Source organism: Canis lupus, chromosome 17 (assembly GCF_048164855.1).
Source record: "Canis lupus baileyi chromosome 17, mCanLup2.hap1, whole genome shotgun sequence".
In the NCBI taxonomy this organism is placed as follows: Eukaryota; Metazoa; Chordata; class Mammalia; order Carnivora; family Canidae; genus Canis; species Canis lupus.
In genome coordinates, this window is record NC_132854.1 from 16,699,569 (window position 1) to 16,727,325 (window position 27,757).

General features: G+C 36.4%; 1 protein-coding gene and 2 long non-coding RNA genes across 8 annotated transcripts in view; 2 read left to right on the plus strand and 1 right to left on the minus strand.

Annotated features, from left to right (window-relative positions):
* Positions 1-3,424, plus strand: part of LOC140608314 (uncharacterized) — a 30,516-nt gene extending 27,092 nt beyond the window's left edge. Inside the window, exon 5 of the long non-coding RNA XR_012010333.1 lies at positions 3,249-3,424. This is a non-coding gene — a long non-coding RNA (uncharacterized lncRNA). The remainder of the gene's footprint in view (positions 1-3,248) is intronic.
* The window catches only part of GPC6 (glypican 6), a 1,088,426-nt gene that overhangs the window by 510,964 nt on the left and 549,705 nt on the right, over positions 1-27,757 (minus strand). For both annotated transcript variants that reach the window (XM_072782620.1, XM_072782621.1), the window contains exon 3: positions 25,150-25,541. In XM_072782620.1, the coding sequence (XP_072638721.1) occupies positions 25,150-25,541 (392 nt within the window). The remainder of the gene's footprint in view (positions 1-25,149; positions 25,542-27,757) is intronic.
* Positions 23,189-27,757, plus strand: part of LOC140607941 (uncharacterized) — a 54,543-nt gene continuing 49,974 nt past the window's right edge. For all 5 annotated transcript variants that reach the window (XR_012009856.1, XR_012009857.1, XR_012009855.1 and 2 more), the window contains exon 1: positions 23,189-23,393. This is a non-coding gene — a long non-coding RNA (uncharacterized lncRNA). The remainder of the gene's footprint in view (positions 23,394-27,757) is intronic.

Consider the following 27,757-nt stretch of genomic DNA (forward strand, 5'->3'; position numbering starts at 1 on the left):
GTAAATTTATATAAATAACAAAAATGAGACAAAGAGTGTGTTGCCAAGCAGAATATGTTAATAGGCTAATCATTAATTAATGGATATGAACACTGTGTAGTTTATAATTAAAACACATTATTCCTTATAAACATATAGGCTAACATATATAGGACATAGATGCTTCTTAAAAATTGATAAACATTTCTGAACTGGTTAAAAGTTCTCTTTTTTTAGTATTGATAATCTACATGCTAAAACCATTTTTAGGGAGATGCCAAAGGGCACCTAGGTGGCTCAGTTGGTTAAGCAACCAACTCTCAATTTCAGCTCAGGTCATGATCTCAGGGTCCTGAGACTGAACTCTATGTTGGGTTTATGCTGGGCACAGAGCCTGCTTAAGATTCTCTCTCTCTCTCTCTCCCCCTACCCCTCTCTAAAAAAATATAGGTAATGCCAAGAATATCCTCACTTGGGCCTTCTGTGGATTACCACTGAAATTGTAATAATACAATTCAAATGAAAATATGTGAATACATTCTATAAGGGGAAAACAGTGATTTGGAACTTGAAGAACTAAAAGCATATTAAAAAAAAAAAAACATTTTCTCAATGAAGTTTAATGTTATCTGTGAATAAATCAAACACCGGTACTGTGAGAGAAGGAGAGGTACCTTAGAACCACAAACAGAGATTTAGAAATTTCCAAATGAAAAGTGGAATGGAGGAAAAGATATTATTGCTCTTTCCAAAACTACCCACTTGGTTTTTAAGAGAAAGAACTGAAAGGAACCTGCATATCATCAAGAAAATTTGTTAGGTCTCTGTGGGTTTCAATGAATTATGGTTAATAGACTAGCTGAGTAATCAAATTATGATAATTTGGAAGAGACATCCCAACCTCTTCATATAAGGTGTTCAAGAGTGATTTCTTCTTTGTTTTCTTTGTTTTGTGGTTGTAATCAGACTCACAACATGAAGTATCATTAGTTCTATATGATAATGATACTCCCACCATGATTTATGGAAAAGGCTAAGTCAATTCTGACTTTTGACAATAGCAACAGTCCTTTTACCTTGTCCCCACAAACATGTTATTTTGATTAATCAACTTCAGTAGTTTTGTGAATTTCAATAATGTTCACAAATAATACTTAAATATTGCCATGTCATAAGGGCAGTGATAACTTGAATTTAGAAAATTAAATAATTAAAAAAGATGGATTTGTCTTTCTTTCTGGAGATATAGTAAGGAAATTCAGAAAAATACATTTGCATATATCATTAGGTGTAATGTAATCACATCACATTAGCATGTTTCAGACTCATGAATGGAATGTGAGTTTGATCAGCTATGTCACTTAATGGAAATAAAAATATTTTCACATTGTAAATTTTAAATAACTGACTACCACTGGGAAAGGAAACAAATTGAGTACAAGTGTTGAATATACTGAAACTTTTAATTCTTACCTTTGATTGCATCTCGATTGAAGATTTTAGAAATGAAAATATAGTACTTAAGGCATTTTATAGTAAAGTCTATTAGAACAATTCTTTCTGCCTATAAAGAATTTGTTAAGGATTATGATTTTGTAAGCTTTACTGTGAATCAGGTATAAACATTAAAATCTACAGAGTTTTTAAAACGTAATACAATCCGTAGTGGAGAATAGTAAAATAAAACTGAACTGATTGTTTTATATTACTTATAAATGTATTGGTTCCTTTATCATAATGGTGCTAAGACCTTTTACACACCAACACTATTTAGCAAGAAGAAAAACAAATGAACAAGAGCACAGAAAAACAAATAAGTTATTATATAACCTATAGAATTACACTTCAGAAGACTGATTGGGTTTTTTAAATAATTCACATTATTTAAATAGCTCATTCTTGGGCCATGTTTTAGGTTATGTTACCTAACATATAGTTTCATTATTAATTACAAAGTCAGAAGAAGCAACAGATAATATAAACAGAACATTTTTAACAGTGCTACTTCTGTATTTCTCTAAAAAGATTTGCAATTATCTTTTCAACTAGTACATCAACCCTTAGAATTTATTAGTGCTTGAGCCCTGCATAATTAAAAAAAAAAGATAAAATATCAACATTAGGAATCTATTTTTTTTTTACTAAACTAAACTCTGAGAATAATCTCAAAAACGGTTCTCTTCTGTCATATGATACTAGCCAACAGGCAAGAGAGTGAAATATCAATCTAGGTTAGAAACTGGATTATAGTCATTTGTAAATTTCAACAGAGAAGAAATATAATTTTGAAGTCAACATTCAGGGAACAATAAATGTGCAAGTGATGGAAGCATAGCCTGTTCTCATGTACAACCAATAATAAAACCATGTGTACGAGAAGTGAGAGTTTGTGAAAAAGGAATCTTCCCTTGCCAGTGGTTCTCAATTATTAATTGGACAAGTAAAGAGACAGATAAATAAAAATGTTTTCACCTTTAACTTTATCTTGCAGGACTCTGAGTTAGGAAGAACCAGTGGTATTTATTTTAGAAATATCAGAAATAACTCATTAAGTCCTGAAACTTCCCAGTAGAAATCATGAAATCATTTGGAATATTTATTTTGGCTTTAGTTGATTGTCTAGAACAAAATCTTAAAGATTCTCTGGAGGCTGTGTAAAGAAAAGAGTAGTAGTGTGATGTCTACTGAACTTTATTTATGTAAAGACCAAATTCTCTTTTTTTTTTTTCCAAATTCTCTTTTAAAAAAATGGACAGTCCTCATTGTTCTTTAATTAGCAGGTTAGTATGTGAGTTTCATTAAAACTGCAGTGGGATTCAGCCTAAGATGTCTCTCACATGCAGCCTAGAAAGCAAGCAGTTCCAAAGGGGATGACACATATATTTAAAACCTTTAGAAAAGAACAAAATCCCAGGTGACCTCCCTGCATTTTTCTTTGTTTGAACAAGTCTATATGCAGTGCATCATGAGGCCAAAGTACAGATAAGGAAAGTATTCCTCAAAGCAGAGAAAGTATCCCATAATTAGGATCATCCTATTTGTAACAGAGAAAATGGCAGTTTTTCAAATTGATGTTGCTCTGGTAGGTTTTATAGTTGACCAGTTTGGAACATATTTTGTTTTTGGTTTTTTTTTCATTTTTATGTAAAATGTTAATCTCACTTAATATTTTTAATTATAAGATTCTGCTTTTGTTTACCAAACACCTTTTTCACATTTCTACCTCTTGTGACCACTCTTCATCCCCATTTCTCATTATCCCCATTCAGCAGACGAAATAACAGAGGCTCAGTAACTCAGAAAACTTCACCAGGAATCAAGTGGCAGAAGAATACCATCCTCCCACCCTGACTCATTCTACTCTATACACGACAGCCAATTGATCAAGTGATTTGATATGCTATACCCACCTGAATACTGACTTAACAAACTGTCAATATAAACATCATGCTGTTTTGTAACTTTGTTATACAATTAAATTTTAAACCTCATTCTTCCAAGTGAGCAAAAGAATCTTCTAATCTTCCTGAAAAGTTACAGTCCGTGGAAACTCACATAAAAGAAGGAAAAGATTTCCATGAGAGTATTTGCTTCCCTCTACTCCAGAGAGCCTGAAACACATTCCTGAACACTCCCAGCTGACTTCATTTATGATCACTTTTCAGCCTTTCTCCCTAACTGTTAGATGGCCCTGTACCTGCTAACAAGGTGCTATGCCAATTTTTTAGGACACACATGCCAATCAAATGTGGGATTCAATAGGAAACATTGCAAGAGCCATCTCTTTAGCAGGGCATCCACTATCTCTGGCAGCAACATGCATTAACACCAAATACATCTTGAGGGCCAAAGTTAAAATTATGAATCACTGAAGAAAATTCAGCATGGTAGCCTTAATGCTTGAATGGGAGCAATGGACAGGCTGAATTCTAGGAGACCCATGGAAACCCGTTAAGCATACAGGTATCCTACTGCTCAAAAACGTCTTTGGAATTTGAAGTGATTTCGGAAAACAGCAACAACCTAGTATTATAAGAGTAAACTATGTCACCCTAAAATTAGAGGTGAGCCCAACTAAAAGAGTGACAACCCAAAATAGTAGTTGGACAGATTCCACAGTCACATTCAAAAATATTTAGGGGCATGCTATACAACACAGAATGGCCTACAACTTTCAAATTAATTGCTAGTGAATTACTTGACTAGCCCTTTTCCACATAGATCTAAATGTCCAGATGTGTATTCTTGAGTATATACCTTAGTTCCTAGGTCATATGTTTATGACTCCAATAATTGCTACTTTGGAAATTCCACTCCCAATAAAGTATTCCATCTAGTACCACCCCCTCACTTCACCACAGAGGAAATGAAATCATCCAGACAACTTAGTAGGATTAAAGTAAGAATTCAATCCCAGCTATCTCTTATCCTTGGTCTAGTGAGCTCTGAATTTCATCGAGTGTTTCCTCTCTTATCTTCTATGTTATATTCATATTATGTTTACGATATGGCATGGTTTTGTGTTATACACATATATAATAACACAAGATATTCATAGTGCTAGTAACATGTACTTTGTGCCTAATCAATAAATAATAAGTATTTATGCAGTTTTCTCAATGTCTAAACAGTGAATTTCCATATCTCCATTAAAAATTATGTTCCTGTTGACATTAAACCCACGATTGACAAAATAAAATGCAATAAGACAAAAGAGTCCTCATGGGATGTGCTTGTCTCGATGGGCGCCTACGTTCTTGTGATGCATGCATACCTCTGTCTTAGCATTTAGCAGTCTCTACCATTCATTTGTCTGCTGCCCACCTTGGAATCAAAGTTCTTTAAGGGCAAGGCTAGGTCTTATTCTTCATTGTACCCATTGCACCTGCCAGAGTTAGTACGCAATAAATGCTGAATGAAGGGATGAATAAATGCATGATCTGGTATATCCCATGGATTGCTAAAATGACCCCTGGCTAACCTTACTGATTGCCTTTTTCATGCCTGGTTTGTTTTCAAAGATTTCTCATAGGAACTAAAGCATATGAATAAGACCTTTCTTTCAATCGTTCATTCATGACAACAGCTTTTTTTTTCTTTTTTTTTACTCATGGGCATGAACTATTAAGGCATCTCAGAGGAAATTATTTTAATTACAGAAATCAGAACAGCTTAATTGTAAGTGTGCAATGTGAGCACTTTACAAAAGAGATTAGTTGCTTTTTTTCTTTATTTCTTTCATTTCTCTTTAATAATTCTTACAACTTACAGCAAAAATATTCCCAAGATTTTAGGATTCTGGCACAACTTTCTCTCCTATTTGGAAGAAATATAAGATTAAGTAAATCTACAATGTTGATGCTTGAATACTATGAAACCACACTTTTTTTTTTCCACCAATAATTCACTGGACTAAACTGTGATCATATAGTCCAGGAGCTTCTGGAGAGAAGAGTTGTAAGGCATGAAGGGGAAATATGAGGGAAAGAACAGTTGCTCCAATAACTATGGAAATAGTATAGATATCTACATCTAAATATGGGTAGATGATGTAGATATAGATATTTTGGAAATTGGAATACAAATGAAGATTCATTGCTCTTCAACAGATGTCAAGCTACTACATCATCTAGGTGATAGTTAAGGGGATGTATGGCTTCTCAGCCTATACTGTCATTAATCTTTCAGTTGTCTATGGTGTCTTTCTGCATGAATGTCCCAACAAAAGGAGGTACAGCTCTATTGGTAATCACATGCACAAAATATTTAACATTTTTAGAGAGGGAGGTAGAATTCTAGAAGGACGTATATCACATCCTTTTCCAAAACCACTGGAATTTCAGGGCACTATTTACAATAATGTGGGAGAGGATACATAGATGGATATTATCCCTCTCCACTATTCCAACCATGATAAGAATGAAAGGAAAAAAAAGTGATATAACAGTAGTACAGTATTAATATTTTTTCAGTGTCTGTCATATCCAAATTGCAGTAGTGCTTGCTCAGAAGAACACTGAAGATAGATAGATAGGAAAAGGTTACTCCTTTTTTGGGTACTAAGCTACAATCTTCAGGTGGAGGCGGCCCATCACACTGGAAAACGTAAAAACTTCAAAGTAATGTATGTGCAAATCCACATGAGCATGGTAGAAACTTAGTTTACAGATTCTGACAAGAGGCTGAGTGAAATTAAACAAAACAAAACAAAAAAACCAAAAAACCCCTCACAACTGATTAGGTGAAAGGGGCTTCCTAGATACACCAGAAGTGGAGACAAGCAGATTGTAGTAAGCGTTGAATGAGGTAAGACATGACCTGACGGGGAGAGGAAGGCATGACGGGGAAGAAACGTGGTAGAGGAATTGTCACACAAACTTTCATTTGGGGCAAAGCGAGATAAATGAACTGGAATAAAACCAGGCATTGAGTAGGGGACTAATGATACAGAGCAGCAAGGTGAATGCGCAACTGAGGACTTGAAGGCTTGGCTGCTGACCTCAGGCTTGTCAATCTCTTGTCATGAGAGGGATCTGGCGTTCAAGTCTGTTCCTAGCAGACTGCTAAGCCTTAGTAAAGCATTCCCGATTACTGGAGTAATTGACAAGCAATATACTGCTGGGATTTATGAACAGGACAGTGACAGTGACTTACTCAAAATGGCATGTGATGAAATGTTCTTAGGATGCCTAAGAGGAGGTACAGAGACAAAAAGGCTGCAAGAACTGCCCCGAGTGGGCAACAGCCTGCACTTCAGGTGATCAGAGTTTGGATTTCAGAAACTGAGCCAGTTTCTGGAGAGGGAGAGATACACATGGGAAGCAGCATGAGACTACAAAGTGATTATGCTGCTCCAAATGATTAAGCTCAGTTCTTAATAAATTGGTTTGTACGGTTGCTGAGTGTGGAAAAGGATATGCAACTGCGGATGTTGGAATGAAAGCAGAGTCAGAATCTGAGGCTCTAACTAGATAGAAGTTACCTACAAACTTTCTCTCCCTTGGAAATACTCTGACATATTTGTAACCTCGCAAATAGATTTTTGACTCAGCAGTGAAAAGTAGAGAGAAAATGACACCACATAGCTAAAATGACGGGATGCTGACATTAAACTGCCTGCACCCTGAAACTAAGTCAAAGCCGTGCCCAGAAAAACTGCTAACCTAATATTCTCTGCTCTCCTGAGGGAAATTATTTTAAATCTCACAATAAATCAGTTTACATATTCTAAATTAATTTAATGAATGGAATTATAAAAGAAGTCTAAAGTCAGCTCTCTAGCACAATGGTATTCTGAGCCTGGGGGAAACCGCATGTATCCAGAACACGGCAGCTGCCACTGAACCAGCTTCTTGTGCCTAGTGATCTGACCTTTTATATCACAAAGGGAAAGTCAATAACGAATCAAAGTTTTCAGAGTGGTGATGAAAGTATCAATTCCACAATAGGAATTATTGAATAGGATCCCTCTTATGATTAGCTCCTCCCTGACAGTGAAAAGCATTTGGGGAAGATGAATGTCAGCTCTGTCACCCTCTAGTGCATCACCCTATGCATCCAAACAGTGATTCACTAAAATGTTAATTTGGCAGTTCCTTTTCAAAACTATGTACTATGAGAAATCTAAGAGAGTCAATACTTTAGAGCCTTTACGTGAAAAGTACCTTCTTTACCAAAAGAAATGTGAAAATATTTTCAAATCTGTCTGAATGCAGATTAGTCATGTGGTTTTGTGTCATTTAATCCACTGATGGGCCACTTTTATGAGTTTTAAGATCCCCTTTCAAGAGCCAAAAATTTCAGAGAGCTCCTTCCTCCACCATGATGCTATTTGGACATTTATTTATTTTGCTTACAACTGACAATGCCACCCATAGATACCAGCCAACACATGCATTAATTTTTCTCATCCACCTCCCCAGGTTAGATGGAAAACCTCAGATTAATCCACCCATGACAATTTACAATCTTCTCGATACTCATTATACTTATGGGCATTATATGACATGCAAAACCTCTGAGGCATGGGCAAGAACGAATCTCTCAATAAAGTGTCTGTTATTTATGTCAGAGTTCCAGTCAGGGCCCAAAATGCATTACACAAATACAGACTATTTCTCTATTTTCCTCATAACCGGAGGAACTATATCAATAATCAACCACAAGAGTTTAGACTTCCTGGTGTGAGTTCCTAAAATCCTTTACCCTAAATAGGAGGATAATGCATTAAAATTATATATTTGCTTTGTCTGATATCTTAGCCACTAGCCACATATGGCTCTTAAGCATAGGAAATATGGCTAGTCCAAAACTGTGATTTGTGGTAAGTACAAAATAGAAATTTGAGGACTTACTATAAGAAACATAAAATCCTCATTAATAACTTTTGTATTGATTACATATTTAAATGACAATGTTTTGGATATAATGGGTTAAAAATTCACTATTAAATGGGTTTTATCTGTTTCTTTTATTTTAATATGCTTACAGAACATTCTAAATTATATTTGTGGTTCCTATCATATTCCTTTTGTTTTTTTTTTTTTTTTTTTTTTTTTTTTTTTTTTTATTGGTGTTCAATTTACTAACATACAGAATAACACCCAGTGCCCGTCACCCATTCACTCCCACCCCCCGCCCTCCTCCCCTTCTACCACCCCTAGTTCGTTTCCCAGAGTTAGCAGTCTTTATGTTCTGTCTCCCTTTCTGATATTTCCCACACATTTCTTCTCCCTTCCCTTATTTTCCCTTTCACTATTATTTATATTCCCCAAATGAATGAGAACATATAATGTTTGTCCTTCTCCGACTGACTTACTTCACTCAGCATAATACCCTCCAGTTCCATCCACGTTGAAGCAAATGGTGGGTATTTGTCATTTCTAATAGCTGAGTAATATTCCATTGTATACATAAACCACATCTTCTTTATCCATTCATCTTTCGTTGGACACCGAGGCTCCTTCCACAGTTTGGCTATCGTGGCCATTGCTGCTAGAAACATCGGGGTGCAGGTGTCCCAGCGTTTCATTGCATTTGTATCTTTGGGGTAAATCCCCAACAGTGCAATTGCTGGGTCGTAGGGCAGGTATATTTTTAACTGTTTGAGGAACCTCCACACAGTTTTCCACAGTGGCTGCACCAGTTCACATTCCCACCAACAGTGTAAGAGGGTTCCCTTTTCTCCACATCCTCTCCAACATTTGTTGTTTCCTGCCTTGTTAATTTTTCCCATTCTCACTGGTGTGAGGTGGTATCTCATTGTGGTTTTGATTTGTATTTCCCTGATGGCAAGTGATGCAGAGCATTTTCTCATGTGCATGTTGGCCATGTCTATGTCTTCTTCTGTGAGATTTCTGTTCATGTCTTTTGCCCATTTCATGATTGGATTGTTTGTTTCTTTGGTGTTGAGTTTAATAAGTTCTTTATAGATCTTGGAAACTAGCCCTTTATCTGATATGTCATTTGCAAATATCTTCTCCCATTCTGTAGGTTGTCTTTGAGTTTTGTTGACTGTATCCTTTGCTGTGCAAAAGCTTCTTATCTTGATGAAGTCCCAATAGTTCATTTTTGCTTTTGTTTCTTTTGCCTTCGTGGATGTATCTTGCAAGAAGTTACTATGGCCGAGTTCAAAAAGGGTGTTGCCTGTGTTCTTCTCTAGGATTTTGATGGAATCTTGTCTCACATTTAGATCTTTCATCCATTTTGAGTTTATCTTTGTGTATGGTGAAAGAGAGTGGTCTAGTTTCATTCTTCTGCATGTGGATGTCCAATTTTCCCAGCACCATTTATTGAAGAGACTGTCTTTCTTCCAATGGATAGTCTTTCCTCCTTTATCGAATATTAGTTGCCCATAAAGTTCAGGGTCCACTTCTGGATTCTCTATTCTGTTCCACTGATCTATGTGTCTGTTTTTGTGCCAGTACCACACTGTCTTGATGACCACAGCTTTGTAGTACAACCTGAAATCTGGCATTGTGATGCCCCCAGATATGGTTTTCTTTTTTAAAATTCCCCTGGCTATTCGGGGTCTTTTCTGATTCCACACAAATCTTAAAATAATTTGTTCTAACTCTCTGAAGAAAGTCCATGGTATTTTGATAGGGATTGCATTAAATAGAAAACCTGAACAGGCCAATAACCAGGGAGGAAATTGAAGCAGTCATCAAAAACCTCCCAAGACACAAGAGTCCAGGGCCAGATGGCTTCCCAGGGGAATTTTATCAAACGTTTAAAGAAGAAATCATACCTATTCTCCTAAAGCTGTTTGGAAAGATAGAAAGAGATGGAGTACTTCCAAATTCGTTCTATGAAGCCAGCATCACCTTAATTCCAAAACCAGACAAAGACCCCACCAAAAAGGAGAATTACAGACCAATATCCCTGATGAACATGGATGCAAAAATTCTCAACAAGATACTGGCCAATAGGATCCAACAGTACATTAAGAAAATTATTCACCATGACCAAGTAGGATTTATCCCTGGACACAAGGCTGGTTCAACACCCGTAAAACAATCAATGTGATTCATCATATCAGCAAGAGAAAAACCAAGAACCATATGATCCTCTCATTGGATGCAGAGAAAGCATTTGACAAAATACAGCATCCATTCCTGATCAAAACTCTTCAGAGTGTAGGGATAGAGGGAACATTCCTCGACATCTTAAAAGCCATCTATGAAAAGCCCACAGCAAATATCATTCTCAATGGGGAAGCACTAGGAGCCTTTCCCCTAAGATCAGGAACAAGACAGGGATGTCCACTCTCACCACTGCTGTTCAACATAGTACTGGAAGTCCTAGCCTCAGCAATCAGACAACAAAAAGACATTAAAGGCATTCAAATTGGCAAAGAAGAAGTCAAACTCTCCCTCTTCGCCGATGACATGATACTCTACATAGAAAACCCAAAAGTCTCCACCCCAAGATTGCTAGAACTCATACAGCAATTCGGTAGCATGGCAGGATACAAAATCAATGCCCAGAAGTCAGTGGCATTTCTATACACCAACAATGAGACAGAAGAAAGAGAAATTAAGGAGTCAATCCCATTTACAATTGCACCCAAAAGCATAAGATACCTAGGAATAAACCTAACCAAAGATGTAAAGGATCTATACCCTCAAAACTATAGAACACTTCTGAAAGAAATTTAGGAAGACACAAAGAGATGGAAAAATATTCCATGCTCATGGATTGGCAGAATTAATATTGTGAAAATGTCAATGTTACCCAGGGCAATATACACGTTTAATGCAATCCCTATCAAAATACCATGGACTTTCTTCAGAGAGTTAGAACAAATTATTTTAAGATTTGTGTGGAATCAGAAAAGACCCCGAATAGCCAGGGGAATTTTAAAAAAGAAAACCATATCTGGGGGCATCACAATGCCAGATTTCAGGTTGTACTACAAAGCTGTGGTCATCAAGACAGTGTGGTACTGGCACAAAAACAGACACATAGATCAGTGGAACAGAATAGAGAATCCAGAAGTGGACCCTGAACTTTATGGGCAACTAATATTCGATAAAGGAGGAAAGACTATCCATTGGAAGAAAGACAGTCTCTTCAATAAATGGTGCTGGGAAAATTGGACATCCACATGCAGAAGAATGAAACTAGACCACTCTCTTTCACCATACACAAAGATAAAATCAAAATGGATGAAAGATCTAAATGTGAGACAAGATTCCATCAAAATCCTAGAGAAGAACACAGGCAACACCCTTTTTGAACTCGGCCATAGTAACTTCTTGCAAGATACATCCACGAAGGCAAAAGACCAGGATCCTTATCTAACAAACAGTATAATAACCATACCTGTTTCTTGGGTTTAACATAATAATAAACTGACAATGTACGAAAAGTACTTAACATAATGGCTAGCATATTCAATAACTGTTAGCCTCCATTTACATTGGACAGGAAGAGATTTGATGATAGTGATGAAGTTATGATGACTTTGATGGGAAAAATTCTAGGCCTGTGCTTGCTACTATAGTTCATTTTGGCAGAAATAAACTTCTAGCTGTGTATATTATAAAGACGTTCTTAAAGATATTAAAAGGGGGGATTCTTTGGTGACCCAATACCAACAATAGGAGAGTTTCTTCCTTAGCTATTTGTTTGCTATTATTTGATCAAAGAATAGGGTCTACCTTATACTGATAGCTAACAGAAGGCTTAAAGGAAGGGTGGCACATTCAAATGCCAGGGAGTCAGTAATTACAAGTGAAGTTCATTTTTTAAAAATCTTAAATGTAGAAACTATTTGCCTATAAAATCTTCAGAATATATATACCCCCCCCTCAAAATAAGCTTCCTACTATTTTTTTTTCTTGAAAGATAGCCCTATTTGTCTTTCACTTTTAGTAAAGACACATGTAGAGAGAAACATTTTTCTATATGAGAAAAACAGCCAAACATTTTGATAGATGGCAAGCAATGCTGACTTCAGAATCAGGCCAACTACAGGTGTGATCAGAAGGGCATCAAACTAACCCATGAATGCTCAGCCACAAACAACTCAGTCTAAACATTCTCTAACTCTAGCCAATTTTTGCTATCCAGAACAGAGGGCCCAATTGGTGATATCTTCAGAAATTGTAGAAATTCACATTGTATGTTAATCCTCCCCATTTAAAAAATATTTGAAATCTTAAAGAATTCATACCAAGCAAAACATGCCCACGGGCCAGTTAGGACCAAGGACCACAAGTCTGCAGTCTGGCTTAGATCCAGGTCCAATGGGAAAGATTGCCCAAGAAGTTCTAATAACATTTATGTCCATATCTTTTTTTTTTTTTTTCTTTTTGAGCAAAACAAAACAACACAAACAAAGAAACACTGCTTCTAAGCTCTCTGGAGTACATATAAACTAGTCAGTAAATTTCAACAGTTAAATGCATGGTAAGGGAATCATGGAACTCTCATGTATCTTGGCATTCAGAGGGCAAAATGAGCTAAGCTAGAAGACACACACACACATTTACACACACATAAACTACTTAAAATAGTTGTTTCCTTTTCTTAGCAAGAATGTCCAGGGGATGATTGTTCATGACAGATTCCTATATATATTGGTAGGAAACAAAGTCTTTAGGTGATCAAAGACTTCTTTAAGAAATAAGAGGAATTTTTAAACAAATGCTATTGATATGGGGAAATACGTCTCATGCTAAAGCAAAAAAAGTAATCTAATATAAAGTATTCCACATCATTTAACAATATGCAATATAAAAATACATTAGAAGTACAAAAGACTAGAAATACAAACTTTTGACATTGATTATTATAGAGCTAATCTTTGACGTTCATTGGGTAGTGGAAATTAGAATTATCTTATTTTCTTCTTCATGCACTTCTGGTTTTTCCACATTGTTTTTCCTTCTAGATAAGCACATAATGATCTTATAGTCAGAAAAAATATGCAAAAATGCATAAAATTATTTTACTAACTACCAATAAAAATAAACATCTAGGTGATTCAACCTAGGGTAAAAATTTTATTTAAACTCTTGGTAATTTGAAGGAGGAAAAAATTTGGCTCAAGTGATTCATCAAATTATCCCATTTCCCCAATTCACTTGGTCTCATAATCACAAGACAAGTGACTAACTATAAACTGATCAAGAGGGAGAGCTTGAAGTCAGAGGTTTTAGAATGTATTCAACAATTGGTATATTGGACTGGAAGAAAGCTATTGCTTTAACAATAAAAAAAGAAATCTGCACAAACAAAAGAGACTTTCTATCTGGATTCTATTCCATCTTAACCAAAATGTCAGGGTACTTTTTTCCTACATTCCAAAATAGATATTTCTGATATTTTATGGAAATAGTATCATAAATATTTTATATAGTTATCTTCTGTCTACAAATGCAACAGGATATCATAAGGTTTGTCTTTTCAATAAAATGCTTTATTCCAAGTATAGTTAAATTCTTCTTGGCCCAGATTCTCTTTGAACACCAAAAACCTAAGAAGAAAGAAATGAGGATGTCTGCAGAGTGGTTGGTTCTCTGCTGTTTAAAGCACTATAAAATCTTAAATTTCTTACTAACTGCTGTCCATTTTCATTGAAAATCAGTGAAATAAATGTTGCCTTATACCTAGATATATTTTCAGTACGAAATGTGTTTTTAGAAAGCCAGGAGCAAAAGAGGAAAGCTTTAACACCCATTATTTCTCAACTAATATATTTCTTTATGGAGAGACTTGTACTCCTAAGTACTATGAGAATAGTATACAGAATGATAATTTTCATAATTAATATATTTATGAATGTTTATTTATTTTTTTATTTATGAATGTTTAAAATGTTGAGTGAATGAGTTTTTCTGATTGCAAAATCCCATCCAGAATGAACACCAAAAAGTCTTCCTTCCTGACTTCTTAAGATATTACAAACTGAAGAGGATATGATTTCCATATAAAATCCTGCTATCTGCTGAGTATTAAATACAATATTGGCATTTTTGACATGCACACATTCCTGCAAGGACGAAATGGATTTTTAAAAATCAGTTTATGCCAGCTGCTTAAGTGTCAACTGATGTTAACTTGGGATATCTATTGATTTAGGCTACAGTTTTACTTACATCTGAATGTCAAAGTCACCATTATTCCATAACTGACACTGTGAACCGTCCATTTTCACTCTTGGCTCTCCAATTTAGACATAAGAAAATGCAGAGTTTCGACATTGTGTGGGATGATTGCTATTTTCTGAGCATCTGGGATTGATCCATTGTGTTTGCGCTATCACTCATCAAGACAAAGAGGTAAAATGCATACACATGAAGGGGAATAACCCTTGCTTGTAATCATGAAGATAACAATGGAGAAAATGTATGGTATGTAATAATATACCGCCCATCTTTTACATAATCAAATATCTGCATGACCTAATACCTCATTTAAAAGAAAATACCAATATGTCATAGTTGTTACATAAGTCCTGCTTTACCATGTTAGCACTATTAATGCAATAGATCTGTCAAGCTTTATTAAAATTCTTTTTCATGTGTATCTTGGCTCATAAACCTCTACAGTGCACTCATATTGCCTCAGAGAATGTCCTTGTTACATTGAATCTCTGCAGATGGGACAGTAAAAGAGAAATTCTCCAATCTTTTAAGTTTGACCTATCATAGCACATAGCCCGCAGTGTCCCATCAGCACACTGGATGCGCTTTTGCATGTGTAAGTAATTACAACATGACTGTGGTTCAAATCTTGTTACACAGAACCTTCTAGTAGGGGAAGCATAGATGCTTTCAGAGATCCATATCCAAGAACAGAGTCAGCATTGACACTGGAATAAAGTGTCAGGTCTGTTTTTCTTTATGAACCATTTCAGAAGCAGCATTCTTTGAGTTACAGTACTAGAGCTTTATCCTTGGGCCTTTTTTTATTTGTGTTGTACCTTAATTGGCACATTTCACCAGTGGATGTTCCCTATTAGTAACAAAGACGTCCGCCTGCAGCACACGTTTTCCATGGCCCCAGAGGAGTTCTCGGACTTTTGGGGCAAAAGCAGACAGTAGATGTGCCAATCAAAATGGGTTTACAGGAGCCCAGGATGGTTGTGAAAACAGAGGATGTGCCGCAAGGGGAAAAGGCTGGATAAGGGAGCCACAAAAAGGAGTTAAAAGAAACCGTACACAGGAAGGAGAACCCCAAGACACACCGACAAAATCGAGCCAAGTAGATTATTTTGTATTCTTAGTATTATTCTAGAATAGTACATCTCAGACTATCCGAGGCTCAAATGATCTAGAAAGGCTTTGACTGGTTGTTTGATTCTTCCCAGTATGTTATGACCTGATACCTAATCCAACGGAGCCTAACTAAGATGCAGCTCACACCAGGGAGATTCTCCAGGCAAGTTCAACAATATTCAAGGAGAAGTCTACTGATGGTGTCTAGGATGCCGGGCAATATGAAATTGCTATCAGGATTTTTAAAACGCTTTCAATTTTTGTACATATCTTGTTGCAAAACCGTATCAGCCTGCTCATGAGCTCCAGTCCAGGGACCGTTCTTGGTTCAGCCTGTTCTAGAATGTGTAGTGGCAGAAGGAGTAACTTCTCAACCAGTTAAGAACTGCTTGCTAGTTAGTAACATCCACATGGCCAAATCCAAAGGTCTATTTGATCTGTGTCTTCCATTTGACTCTCTGCAACATCTCATACTGCTGATTACTCCATTTTTTGAGATTCTGCTCCCTTTACTTTCAGGACAATATGCTTTTCTGTTATGCTTTGATGTTTCATATGAAGGATCAGATTCCTTGCTTTCTCTAGCCAAATGTTACCATCCTTTGCTCACAAACATTTACAATGGTGGTGATTATCAAACCCATCAGCAGGCAGACAGCTGGTACTAAATGGGAACAAACTTTGTGCCAGGACCTGTGCTAGACGCTGGGGAGCCAGTCTGAGAAGATACACCAATTGTATACTTGCTGGTGTGTCTGTCTCTCTTGTGTGCTCTCCACTCTGCTCCACCTGTGTTGCCCCATGTCTCATCACTGTTTATCTGAGCAATTGCAATAGCTTCCCATCCTTGTACCTGCCACCAGGCTCACAATCCAGATAACCATCCCCACGGACCATCTTTTCAAAGTGAATATCTGATCATATACTTGTCTTTCGAAAAATCAGTTACCCCTTGCCTTTGCCAAGACCTTCACATACTTTAACTTAAAATATGACCCAAACAATATGGTTCAAATCTACCTCCTGGCAATGTTTCCAAAACACCATGACCTTTCATGATTTGTGCCTTTGAACCATTTGGGCCCCTGGCAAGAAAGCTTTACATCCTTTCTCCTTCTGTAACTCCTATTCATTCTTAAAGTCTAAGTCTAACTATTACTTACTCTACAGTGCTTTTCCAATTTCCCAAGACAAAAGGGGACATGTATTTTTCTTGATTCACATAGTGTTCTGTACAGATAGATCTCTGCCTTTATCCTGATTTTTGCACCACACTTGAACATTCAGATGGTCTTTGATTTCCTCAAGAACGATGTTATTCATTATTTCCTGTTTCTTTTTTGTTTTGTTTTTAAAAGATTTTATTTATTCACTCATGAGAGACACACACAGAGAGAGGCAGAGACACAGGCAGAGGGAGAAGCAGGCTCCATGTAGGGAGCCCAACGTGGACTTGATCCGGGGACTCCAGGGTCACGCCCTATGCCAAAGGCTGGCGCTCAACCGCTGAGCCAGCCAGGCATCCCTATTTCCTGTTTCTTATAGAACAATGCCTGACATACAGTAAGTGCCCAGCATACATTTGTCCCTCAAAAATACTAGAATGCTTCTAACCACAGAAAATTCTTTTTTTAATTATTCAGGCAAAATAGTCATGCACAAAATTGTTAGTGAAATAGTTTTTTTTTTCTAAATTTATTTATGATAGTTACACACACAGAGAGAGAGAGAGAGAGAGGCAGAGACACAGGCAGAGGGAGAAGCAGGCTCCATGCAGGGAGCCCGACGTGGGATTCGATCCCGGGTCTCCAGGATCGCACCCTGGGCCAAAGGCAGGCGCTAAACCGCTGCGCCCACCAGGGATCCCTAGTGAAATAGTTTTTATTCAAGAGTTCAGTTTAGGTCTCCAGCTTAATTTCTAGGTATTCATGGCTTTGTGCTTTATGTCTCGGCTACCTGCACACATCAGTTGGTTTTATCCCTCTGTGCTTCTGCTCACTGCTGCCTTTGCCTAAAGCTTCCTTTGCGGTGCCAGATGCCTTCATCATCTGCCCAATGCCCATGCATCCATCAACATGTGGTTTAGGCTTTTATGTCCCTGAAAGTTTCACAGCATGTGAGATTAAGCTAGATGCCTCTCTTTTCTGTTCCCAGAACATTTATTGCATAATTCTCTCAGCATACATTGATACTGTATATGTGTGTGTGTGTGTGTGTGTGTGTGTGTGTATGTGTCTCCCTCTTTCTCTGACTTCCCAATTAGTATTTGCAAATATGTTAACTTGGTTGGTCATGCCATTTCAAGAATTTACAATAGTACTTTACATATAATACAAACTGAACAAGTGTTTATCAGTGAGAGTGGAACTAAATCTCCAACATGGCTCCACTTTTACAAGAATCCATATTTAGATCAGATAAATATTGGGATATTATAACCACCCCATCTTGGACTATAGAGGAGAGGAAGACAATATCTGTTAAGTACAGTAAAGGTAGAACCGTGGTTCCCAGACTTTTCCTAGCTACGCTGTATTTAGACAGAATTAAGGAATTTGTTAACTTCTCCTTTCAATATGAATAAACTTGCATAACCAAATTCAATAGGGAGAAATGTGCTTGTTTTAATGGAATTCCAGTAGATAGTATAATTTTAAAATAAAATAGTCTAACTGGACAGCCCCGGTGGTTTAGCGCCCTCTGCAGCCCGGGGTGTGATCCAGGAGACCGGGATGGAGTTCCACGAAGGGCTCCCTGCATGGAGCCTGCTTCTCCCTCTGCCTCTCTCTCTCTCTCTCTCTCTCTCTCTCTCTCTCTGTCTCTATGAATAAATAAATAAAATCTTTAAAAAATAGTCTAACTTAAGCATAGGTATTAGAAAGAGACACAAGCTACAAAAAGAATAACAAAAAGAATACACAAATAGCTTTTTAAAATAAAAGATTTATGTATTTTAGAGAGAGAAAGAGAGGGAGAGCTGTGGGAGGGAGAGGCAGAGGAAAAGGGAGAGAGAGAATCTCTCTTTTTTAAAGATTTTATTTATGTATTCATGAGAGACAGAGAGAGGCAGAAACATAGGCAGAGAGAGAAGCCGACTTCCTGCAAGGAGCCTGATGCAGGACTCGATCCCAGGACCCCAGGATCACGACATGAGCCAAAGGCAGATGTTCAACCACTGAGCCACCCAGGCATCCTGGAGAGAGAGAATCTCAAGCAGACTACCACTGATTGCAGGGCCCATCTTGAGACTCGATCCCAGGACCCTTTGATTACAACTTGAGCTGAAACCAAGAGTCAGACATTTAATCGACTGAGCCACCCAGGTGCCCCTTGATAAGTTGATTGTAGATTTTGGATACTAACTCTTTATGAGAATGTCGTTTGTAAATATCTTCTTCCATTTCATAGGTTGCCTTTTAGTTTTGTTGATTTCCTTTGCTGTGCAAAAGCTTTTTATCTTAACGAGGTCCTGATAATTCATTTTTGCTTTTGTTTCCCTTGCCTCTGGAGACGTGTCCAGTAAGAAGGTGCTGTGGCCAAGGTCAAAGAGGTTGCTGCTTTTGTTCTTCTCCAGGATTTTGTTGATTTCCTGCCTCACACTTAGGTCTTTCATCCATTTTGAATTTATTTTTGGATGGTGTAATATACAGAGTGATCCAGTTTCATTCTTTTGCATGTAGCTGTCCAGTCTTCCCAACACCCTTTGGTGAAGAGATGGTCTTTTTCCCACTAAATATTCTTCCCTGCTTTGTTGAAGATCAGTTGACCATAGAGTCGTGGGTCTATTTATGGATTTTTTTTTTCTGTTCTACTGATCTGTGTGTCTGTTTTTGTGTCAGTACCATACTGTCTTGATGACTAGAGCTTTGTAATAGAGTTTGAAGTCTGGAATCATGATGCTTCCAGTTTTGCTTTTCTTTTTCAAGATTTGGCTTTTTGGGGTCTTTCATGGTTCCATACAAATTTTAGGATAGTTTGTTTTAGCTCTGTGAAAAATGCTGGTGGCATTTTGATAGGGATTGCATTAAATGTGTAGATTGCTTTGGGTAGTACCAAAGTGTTTCAATTATAATGGGACTGTCTCTCTTAGTTACCTAAACCCCTCGGTAGTATCTGGCATGCTATTCTTGAGGGGAAATGTTCTTTTTTTCTTCTGACACTAGGACTTTTTTATATTATTGTGATTTCCAGAGCTGATGACAGCACCTCCACAATGGTAAAATTCATACATTTTTCAATGAATTACATTAATAAGCTATTTTCATTGTTAGGGCTCCTAGTACTAGTATTTTGTTACTATTTTTATCATGAAATTATTTATTTATCAACTGTAAGTACCTTCTAAATATAATATCTACACCATCATCATAAAAGCAGGCATCATGTATTATTTATGCTGACTTAAAAGTTGTAAACATAGAAGCATTATTGATCATTTCAAACGGCTTACCTATTCTTCCTAACACTGTGTGTTACTGAAGTAACCTCATTGAATAATCATCAATTACAGAAGAAAATACACTAACCCCAGAAAAACTATAAAAAGATTTCATTCACCTAAGCCCTTTCTGTGGTCCTTTTCATTTTTGGATGACTGCACAAAAGTTAACTCCAATTAAAAGATCACCATAAAAGGGACAAGACAAGTGAGTCAGATGATAACTCCAATAGGCAATCTTACTTTATATCTTAAATTTTTTCCCCAAAGCAAAAGCTAAATAGAATACAATTTCTCTTGTAAATGATATCCACGGTAAATTCTTCACAATGGTTTTCTAGTATGATCAGAGAATGCTCTTAATGGATGTATTTCAGAGCCTTCATTTCATCAAATTTGAGGATAAATTTTTTCAGTCTTATAGTCCATCAACCACATTTATTGAAAATTGACTTTGTGTTTATTGCTTTTTAGGCATTGCATTATTAATGCAAAGCTGTTTACTCAAGTGGAGGAACCAGTTATGAGGTTCTTCATGCAAAAACAACAATCTGTGTAGCAGACATGGCAGGTGTCTACTGATGAAAATATTCTAGCTTCCTAAAGACTAAAAGCGAGACTTTCTTTTCAAAGTCATCATCCACAAGAAAGAAGGATTTTAGGTAAATGGATGGATGGATGGATAGGTTGACAGATAGCTTACACAGACAGAAAAAATGAGACATGTCAATAGTTGGCAATAGCACAAGTTCTATGGATCTCAGCTCTACTATCTATGCAACTGTCTGGAATGAATCATTGAAATGACTTGCATAGGTGATGAGGTTATATTGACATAATTTACAGGGTTTATTCATAGAAGTCACTTTTATTAAAGCAGAAAGGTAGGAAATCACATCTTCTTGGTTTAAATGGCATCAAAATGGACCAGTGAAAACACAGAAGTAATTTCTATGTTTGTCTTCATGATAGTTGAGGCAGACAACCTGTTAACATCTCTTTATGCAGGCCTTTGGCTGTGTGCTTCACAGTGTGTGACAAGCTGGCATCTGTGTTTCCAGTCACAAATGGGTATATACAAGGGAAGGGAGGTGGTGTTTTAATAAAGGGGCAATGCTAAAAAATAGTCTAGATTATTTCTCTCCAGGCTACTACATTATCAAAATTTGCTTTTATCTTCATTTGAGAGCTTTGTCTTCCATGACTCCTTGATATCATTCGGCACCATATGGGGCATGGAAAGTGAATGGTTAGCAAATCACAAATAGCAGTAAATCTGATAAACTAATGAGAGTAGCTCAGGAACTTGATCATATCTGCACAGATGAAGAGAATCAGAGAGGAGCAATGGGAAAGTCTTTCCAAAAAGACATGAATCTTTTTCATTAAAATGGTTTTAAATCCACTCCTGACCACACACATAGCCCAGAGCTTAAGAAACAGTATGCTATCAATAACTTTAGAAACCCCTGTATATCCCTCCTTTACAATATTTCCAAACCTAACCCCCAAAGGTAATGACCATCTGATGTTTGTGTTTATAATTTATTTTTTTTTTTTATTTTTTTTTGTGTTTATAATTTAAAAACATTTTCTTACATATATTTTTATTTCTAAATACTATATTGCTTTTACATTATTTGAATTTTATATAAATTATATGTATTCATTGGTGATTTTTTTTTTCTCTCAAAATGAGGTCTCTGTGTTTCATCATGAGTGTGGCTATAGTTCACCTATTTTCAATGCCTCATAAATTCATGGTGTAAAGAGATCATGATATATGAAGATGGGACATCTGTGATCTTTTTACTTTTCATGTTATTGCAAACAATGATGCTATTAATGTTCTTTTACCTATCTACCTGTACACATATGTTGTACCTACCTGTTTCATTCCAGGGGTAGAATGCAGTTTTAGCGCATGCATTTTTTCAACGATACAGATATTTTCAAATGGTTATCCAAAGTGAACATGCCAATTTATACTTCTATCAATAAAGTACACAAGTTACCAAAACTCCTTATTTTGTCAATACCTGGCAGTCTCAAAACTAGTCATTCAAAGAGAAAATGAATCCTGCCTAACTGACCACAGATATTCACTCCAGAATCATTTAACACTTCTAAGAACAAGATCTCCAGTTACAGTTACTTAAAATTAACTAGCTCCATTCCATGTCTAGAAGAAGACAAGGCTTTTATCTATAAGATGGCAAGATAAATTTAAAAAATAATTGTGTTGATACCTACAAATTATTCTTCTATTTTTCTGGTAAGAAAATTCCCTATAATATCATGTCAAAACATTTGTGTCAAATGGCTGTGTTTTGCCAAAGAGATAAATTTCCCAGTCAAAACAACTAATTAGAAGCTATTAATGACATCTTCTCCAAGATTTAAGAAGCCACTGGAAGAGAAAAGGAAACTGAAAGAAAAAAGTATTCTTCAAACCAAGATGCAGGAGATAACCCAGTTTGTTGATCTCTATTTGGGAATATTGCCTTGAATTCCTTACCTCTTCTGCAATCATTTCACCAACTCTAAATCACTCAAGTAACAGACCATAGAGAGGCTTCAGATTTATGAAAGGCTTAAACCTCCAACACCATTCTTGCTTCTCCTCTTCATATATTTAGCCCTTGTAATATTTTATTCTTAATACAAAAAATAGTTTGGGTGCTGAAAATTGTCAGCACACAGATAATCCTAGTAGATCTATTTCTGGTTTAGTCAGCTACAGACCATCTGGTAATCATTAAGTGAAAAAGTTCATTGGTAAAAATACTTAAATCCCTGAGTCATAAATTATTTTAAGCCATATATCTCTATCTATATATATCTCTCTCTTTTTCTCTCTCTGCTTATCTTTCTACTAGAAGGTGGTGCCCAGATGTCAGCATGGGATTTATGATTTGAGTAGATTAGGATTCATGAAACTCAGGCCAGACAAGCCAATATCTGCATAGAATAGTCAACATTCCGTGGTTAAATGACCACAAACTACATCACAAACCCACAGCAGTTGCTCAGCAAATGAATATTGACCATGCAAGGATCAGGAGAAGCATGATCTCAGTGTTACAGAGTACATCTCTCATCATGTCCAGAAAAAAAATTAGAAGTCATAGTCTATTGGTGGTTGCTCCATGATGTCAACCTCCACGTCAGGACGATTAGTTGGTTATATTTTGATCTGCAAAGACCGCAGACTGAGATAGTCACGGAATGATAACTGCCCATCTCTGGTGAGTTGTTAATGCCACATTCTGAGAATCAGCAAGCAGCCTCCTCTGAGGCTTTTTAGATACTTCGCCAGAAAATACTCTCTTATTGCACCAGAATGTCCCCAGGCCAAAATATATGCACTAAACATTATTCACATTCAGCCAGAATCAAAGTAAACAATCAAGGATGATGCATATATCAATCCATGCTTTGAATTTCTTACCTTGTGTATTTTAAAAGCTGGTTGTGTGTTTCATTCTTCAACAAAAGCAAAGGCTTCAATTTGAAGCTTCTGTAACTAAAGTTATATCTTTTTTTTTCTTTACAAAATAACTGCTGAAGAATATGTGGGATACATATTTATTTCTTGTACTTACCTATATTTTACAGACTTTCCCAAGTGATCATATTTCCTCTTGCTATTCCACCTGGCTAATTCCTTATTAATCCACTTTTGGGACTCTAGTTGCTTTCATATCTAGAACATTGTTGATTTTCAATTTAAAAAAATCATTGTTTTTGATTCATATGACCTTTATATTATTAAGTCCCATGTGATTATCCTTTCTAGAGCTTTCTTGAGAATAGTCTTTCCATATGCTCACATAAACTCGGTAGGAACAGGTATTTTAAAAGTGGATTGCTATGAAATTTACAAATAGTGCCATGGAGAAATATTTTTAAGGGTATACACAGTCTTCATGCCAAGATATAAATATTGAGGATATCAAAGTGGAGAAAAAAGAAACATGGCGGGATGGTACCAGTCGTTATGATAAATATGTGGCTCTGTGCCACACCCCTGTACTAAGAAAGTAGTTTTTGGCATTAATCTTTGCACAAATATGACCTTTTGGAGTGACATAATACCAGATTTCTGTTATGCATTGTTTTTACTTTACCTCTTAGAGTAATCATCTTTCAGTTTATTTGTTGGACTGACCTCATAAATGGGCAGGCCCATCTCATAAGAACAGTTCATTGTCAAGGAAGAATTTAAACAAAGGCAAATATCTTGTACACAGGAAATAGTCAATGTTTAACGAAAGCAATGGAGTAAGACCCCTTGTATTAAAGATTTAGAGATGTCCTCAAGGAAAGACATGATGTGTATTAGTGATTTATCTTACTTATAAACCCAGCGCAATACATGGCATTGAATTACAAAGCTAATGGATGACAAAAGGAATTCTCCACCAGAATCTATACTGTGTATTCCTTATTCCTCTCTAATCCAGTTCTACAGGTGTTAGCAAAGGGTTCTTCCTCCACTACTAAGGAATTTGGCTACTGTTACAAGAGTGATAAAGGAGAAGAAATGCCAAGAGCTGGTGTTCTGAACTGCAGCTTGTCTCTACTTGCAGACTTCGTGAAGACTATCACTTGGTGACTTCCTAGAGAATTATAACCTCCGGGTGGACTGTTTCATGACTATTTATCATTCTTAAAACTCTGATCACAAGTGCCAAGCAGTCATGGTTACAAGACACCTGTTTCCACACCATTCCTGATAAAAACTTCTCTGCTATATTGCTGATACATATTGACATTATGTTCCAAACATGGAAGGGATTGAAATCTTGTCTTCTCTCACACAAAGCAAGAAAAAAAAACAAAACAAAACAAAACAGGATTAAACATTGCCATTTATCTGACTTCTCTAAGAGAAAGGAGCATTGTAAGGGAGAACTTTCACCTCGATTTTTTAAAAACAGTTGTTTTGTAAACAGAGCAAAAGAGGAAGACCAATTAGAAAGACAGCAGATTTTCAATTACCTTGGAAACTCGGTTTGCAACTTCTCTGCCCACGGTGAGCCCCTGGACAAAAGTCCGGGCAGCGATGAAGGCACGGGTGACCTGAATTTTCAGTTTCCGGGGTACATCTCCAAATGGCTTCAGCTGGTCTGTGTATTTGCTCACACATTCCAGGTAGTCCTCGCTGAAGTGATATTGTGGGTTTATCAGCTGAAACATCCGTTCCAGGAGCCGAGCCCAGAAGTCATTGAGCATCTCCTCCAGATTTACATTGCCCCCGGTATAATATCTTTTTAGCTCCGTGAAAAGGTCCTGGAACACTTCTGAATTCTGCATGTACAGCATTCCGTAGGTCCGTACAAACATATCATTCAGTGACTTTTCCGCATTCTCCAGGAGCTCTCGGAAAAATTCTGCAAATAAAACAAGAAAACAGTCATAAATTGGTGAGATCTAGAATGCCCAACACATCTACTTAACTTAGAAACAACTCTTTCTAAAGATTCTGTTCATACAAATATATATCCTGTGATTGAGGTATCAATGAGCCAGTGATGATATTTTACATAAGATTTGCCCTACATCTATGAACTTCTATGAGTCAAAGAAAACAGAAGACCACATGATCTCCACTTGAAAGAATATCTGCTAACATTAGGAGTATACTATTTATTTTTTTAAGATTTTATTTATTTATTCATGAGAGACACACACAGAGAGAGGCAGAGACACAGGCAGAGGGAAAAGCAGGCTCCACGCAAAGAGCCTGATGTGGGACTCGATCTCGGATCTCCAGGATCATGCCCTGGGCCGAAGGCAAGTGCTAAACTGCTGAGCCACCCAGGCTGCCCAGGAGTATACCATTTACTACTACTCCAATGTCGCTGGATTCTTTTATCACTTACTGCTAAACTTTAGAAAATCTTAATTTAAGAAACTCAAATCAAAATATGTTGCAAAGTATTGTCCTTAACATAATAACAAATGCATACCGATAAAAACTTTTGCTCCAGCCTATTTACAAATCTATTTGTAACACCAAATTCAATTAAATTGCTGTTATTTGGAATAGCTCATAAATGGGATATTTAAATTAATGTAATATTTTGGACTCTTTGTAGTTGCTATATATAGCAATCAATTATCAGTGTTCAGAGATTCATAATGCAATTAAATTCACTTAATACCAAAGCTCTAATGAACATAATTTAGTTTGCCATAATGAATCAGAAAGTTATGAAGTACTTTGCATTATCATTATAAATATAAACTATCATTTTATAGAATTTGAATAAAATATAGGCAATTGGGTTTTCTGCCTAAGAAGTTCTAAATGAAAAAGAGTACACCAAGAAATGAACTCTGCAAAAAAAAAAAAAAAAAAGAAATGAACTCTGCTATCCTGCAACAGAACTTGAATGTTAGTGGGCTCACTTGCAGGATGCAAGAAATTAGGAATTAATGTCACTGGGTAATGTTAGCCAGTTTGGGCCTCATATTAGGTTCCCCTGAGACATACTTCATGTATGTACGTAAGGACACCCACCCATCTGCACAAATGAGCCTCAGTAGAGTAAGCTCAAGTTTTATCCCATTTGGAGAATGTGATTTGGGGTGAAGAAAAGGCTAAGAAGTGGTAATGCCTCTGAGTTAATGAATCCAAGTTCCCAACATCAGAGGATTCAGCTTTACCTCTCATATTTCTCTTTGTTCTCTGATACCATGTCCCCTTTCAGCTAATGCAAGGACAAAGCAAGTCCAGGACACTTCAAGGAATCAAAGTAGGAAAACAAAAACAAACAATTTCTTTTTTTCTGGAACCTTGGAGGGTTTTCTCCTGAGATATAGAAGGAAAAAGCCATGAATCTCTCTATAGCTTCCTTGGAAGTTACACCTCATTTCTGCTTTATCAGAAGACCTTGATTTAACTACTTCAATTCTGAATAATAGAACACTGAACCACTCTTCTGATCATTAAATGTTGCCTGTAATAATAAAGATTATTTTATAGTAGTTTTCAAATAAAACCAAAGCATCAAACCTTAAAAAGGACTGTAGTCACATGTTTACCTTCTTACTATAAAAGAATATACTTTCCTAATCATAGAAATTCTGTTGCTACAATGGCAGCAATAAGTGAGGGATTTCCTAAGTCATGGTTTATTAACCTAATGTGATCTTGTACAAGTCACTCCATATTTTTCATCTTAATTTTTCCCAAATGTAAAATCAGGCTAAACATTACTAAACCTCCCTAATCGTCAAGGATTCAGTATGGAAAATCAGTATTGATGCAAATAGGGTAAATTTTTCAAAAATTTCAAAGAATCAATTAATCAAAATATTTATTTATGCTATATGTCTATGTTATTTAGTATTTTATGTAATCAAGAACACTTTAGAACTTTTTAGAAATACTAGTTACCTAGTTTGTCCTAACATGGAAATATTAAATGATCGATATTAATACTAAAGTATAAAAATACCATATTATAACCTTTCATTCCTGCAACCAAGAATGAAAATAGCTTGGCCTTGTTGATAGAGGAGCAGGGTGAAAGGTGTTAAAGATTGTGAACGAAACTAAAAAAGAATGGAAAAATCACTGAATTGAAAAATACTAATATAA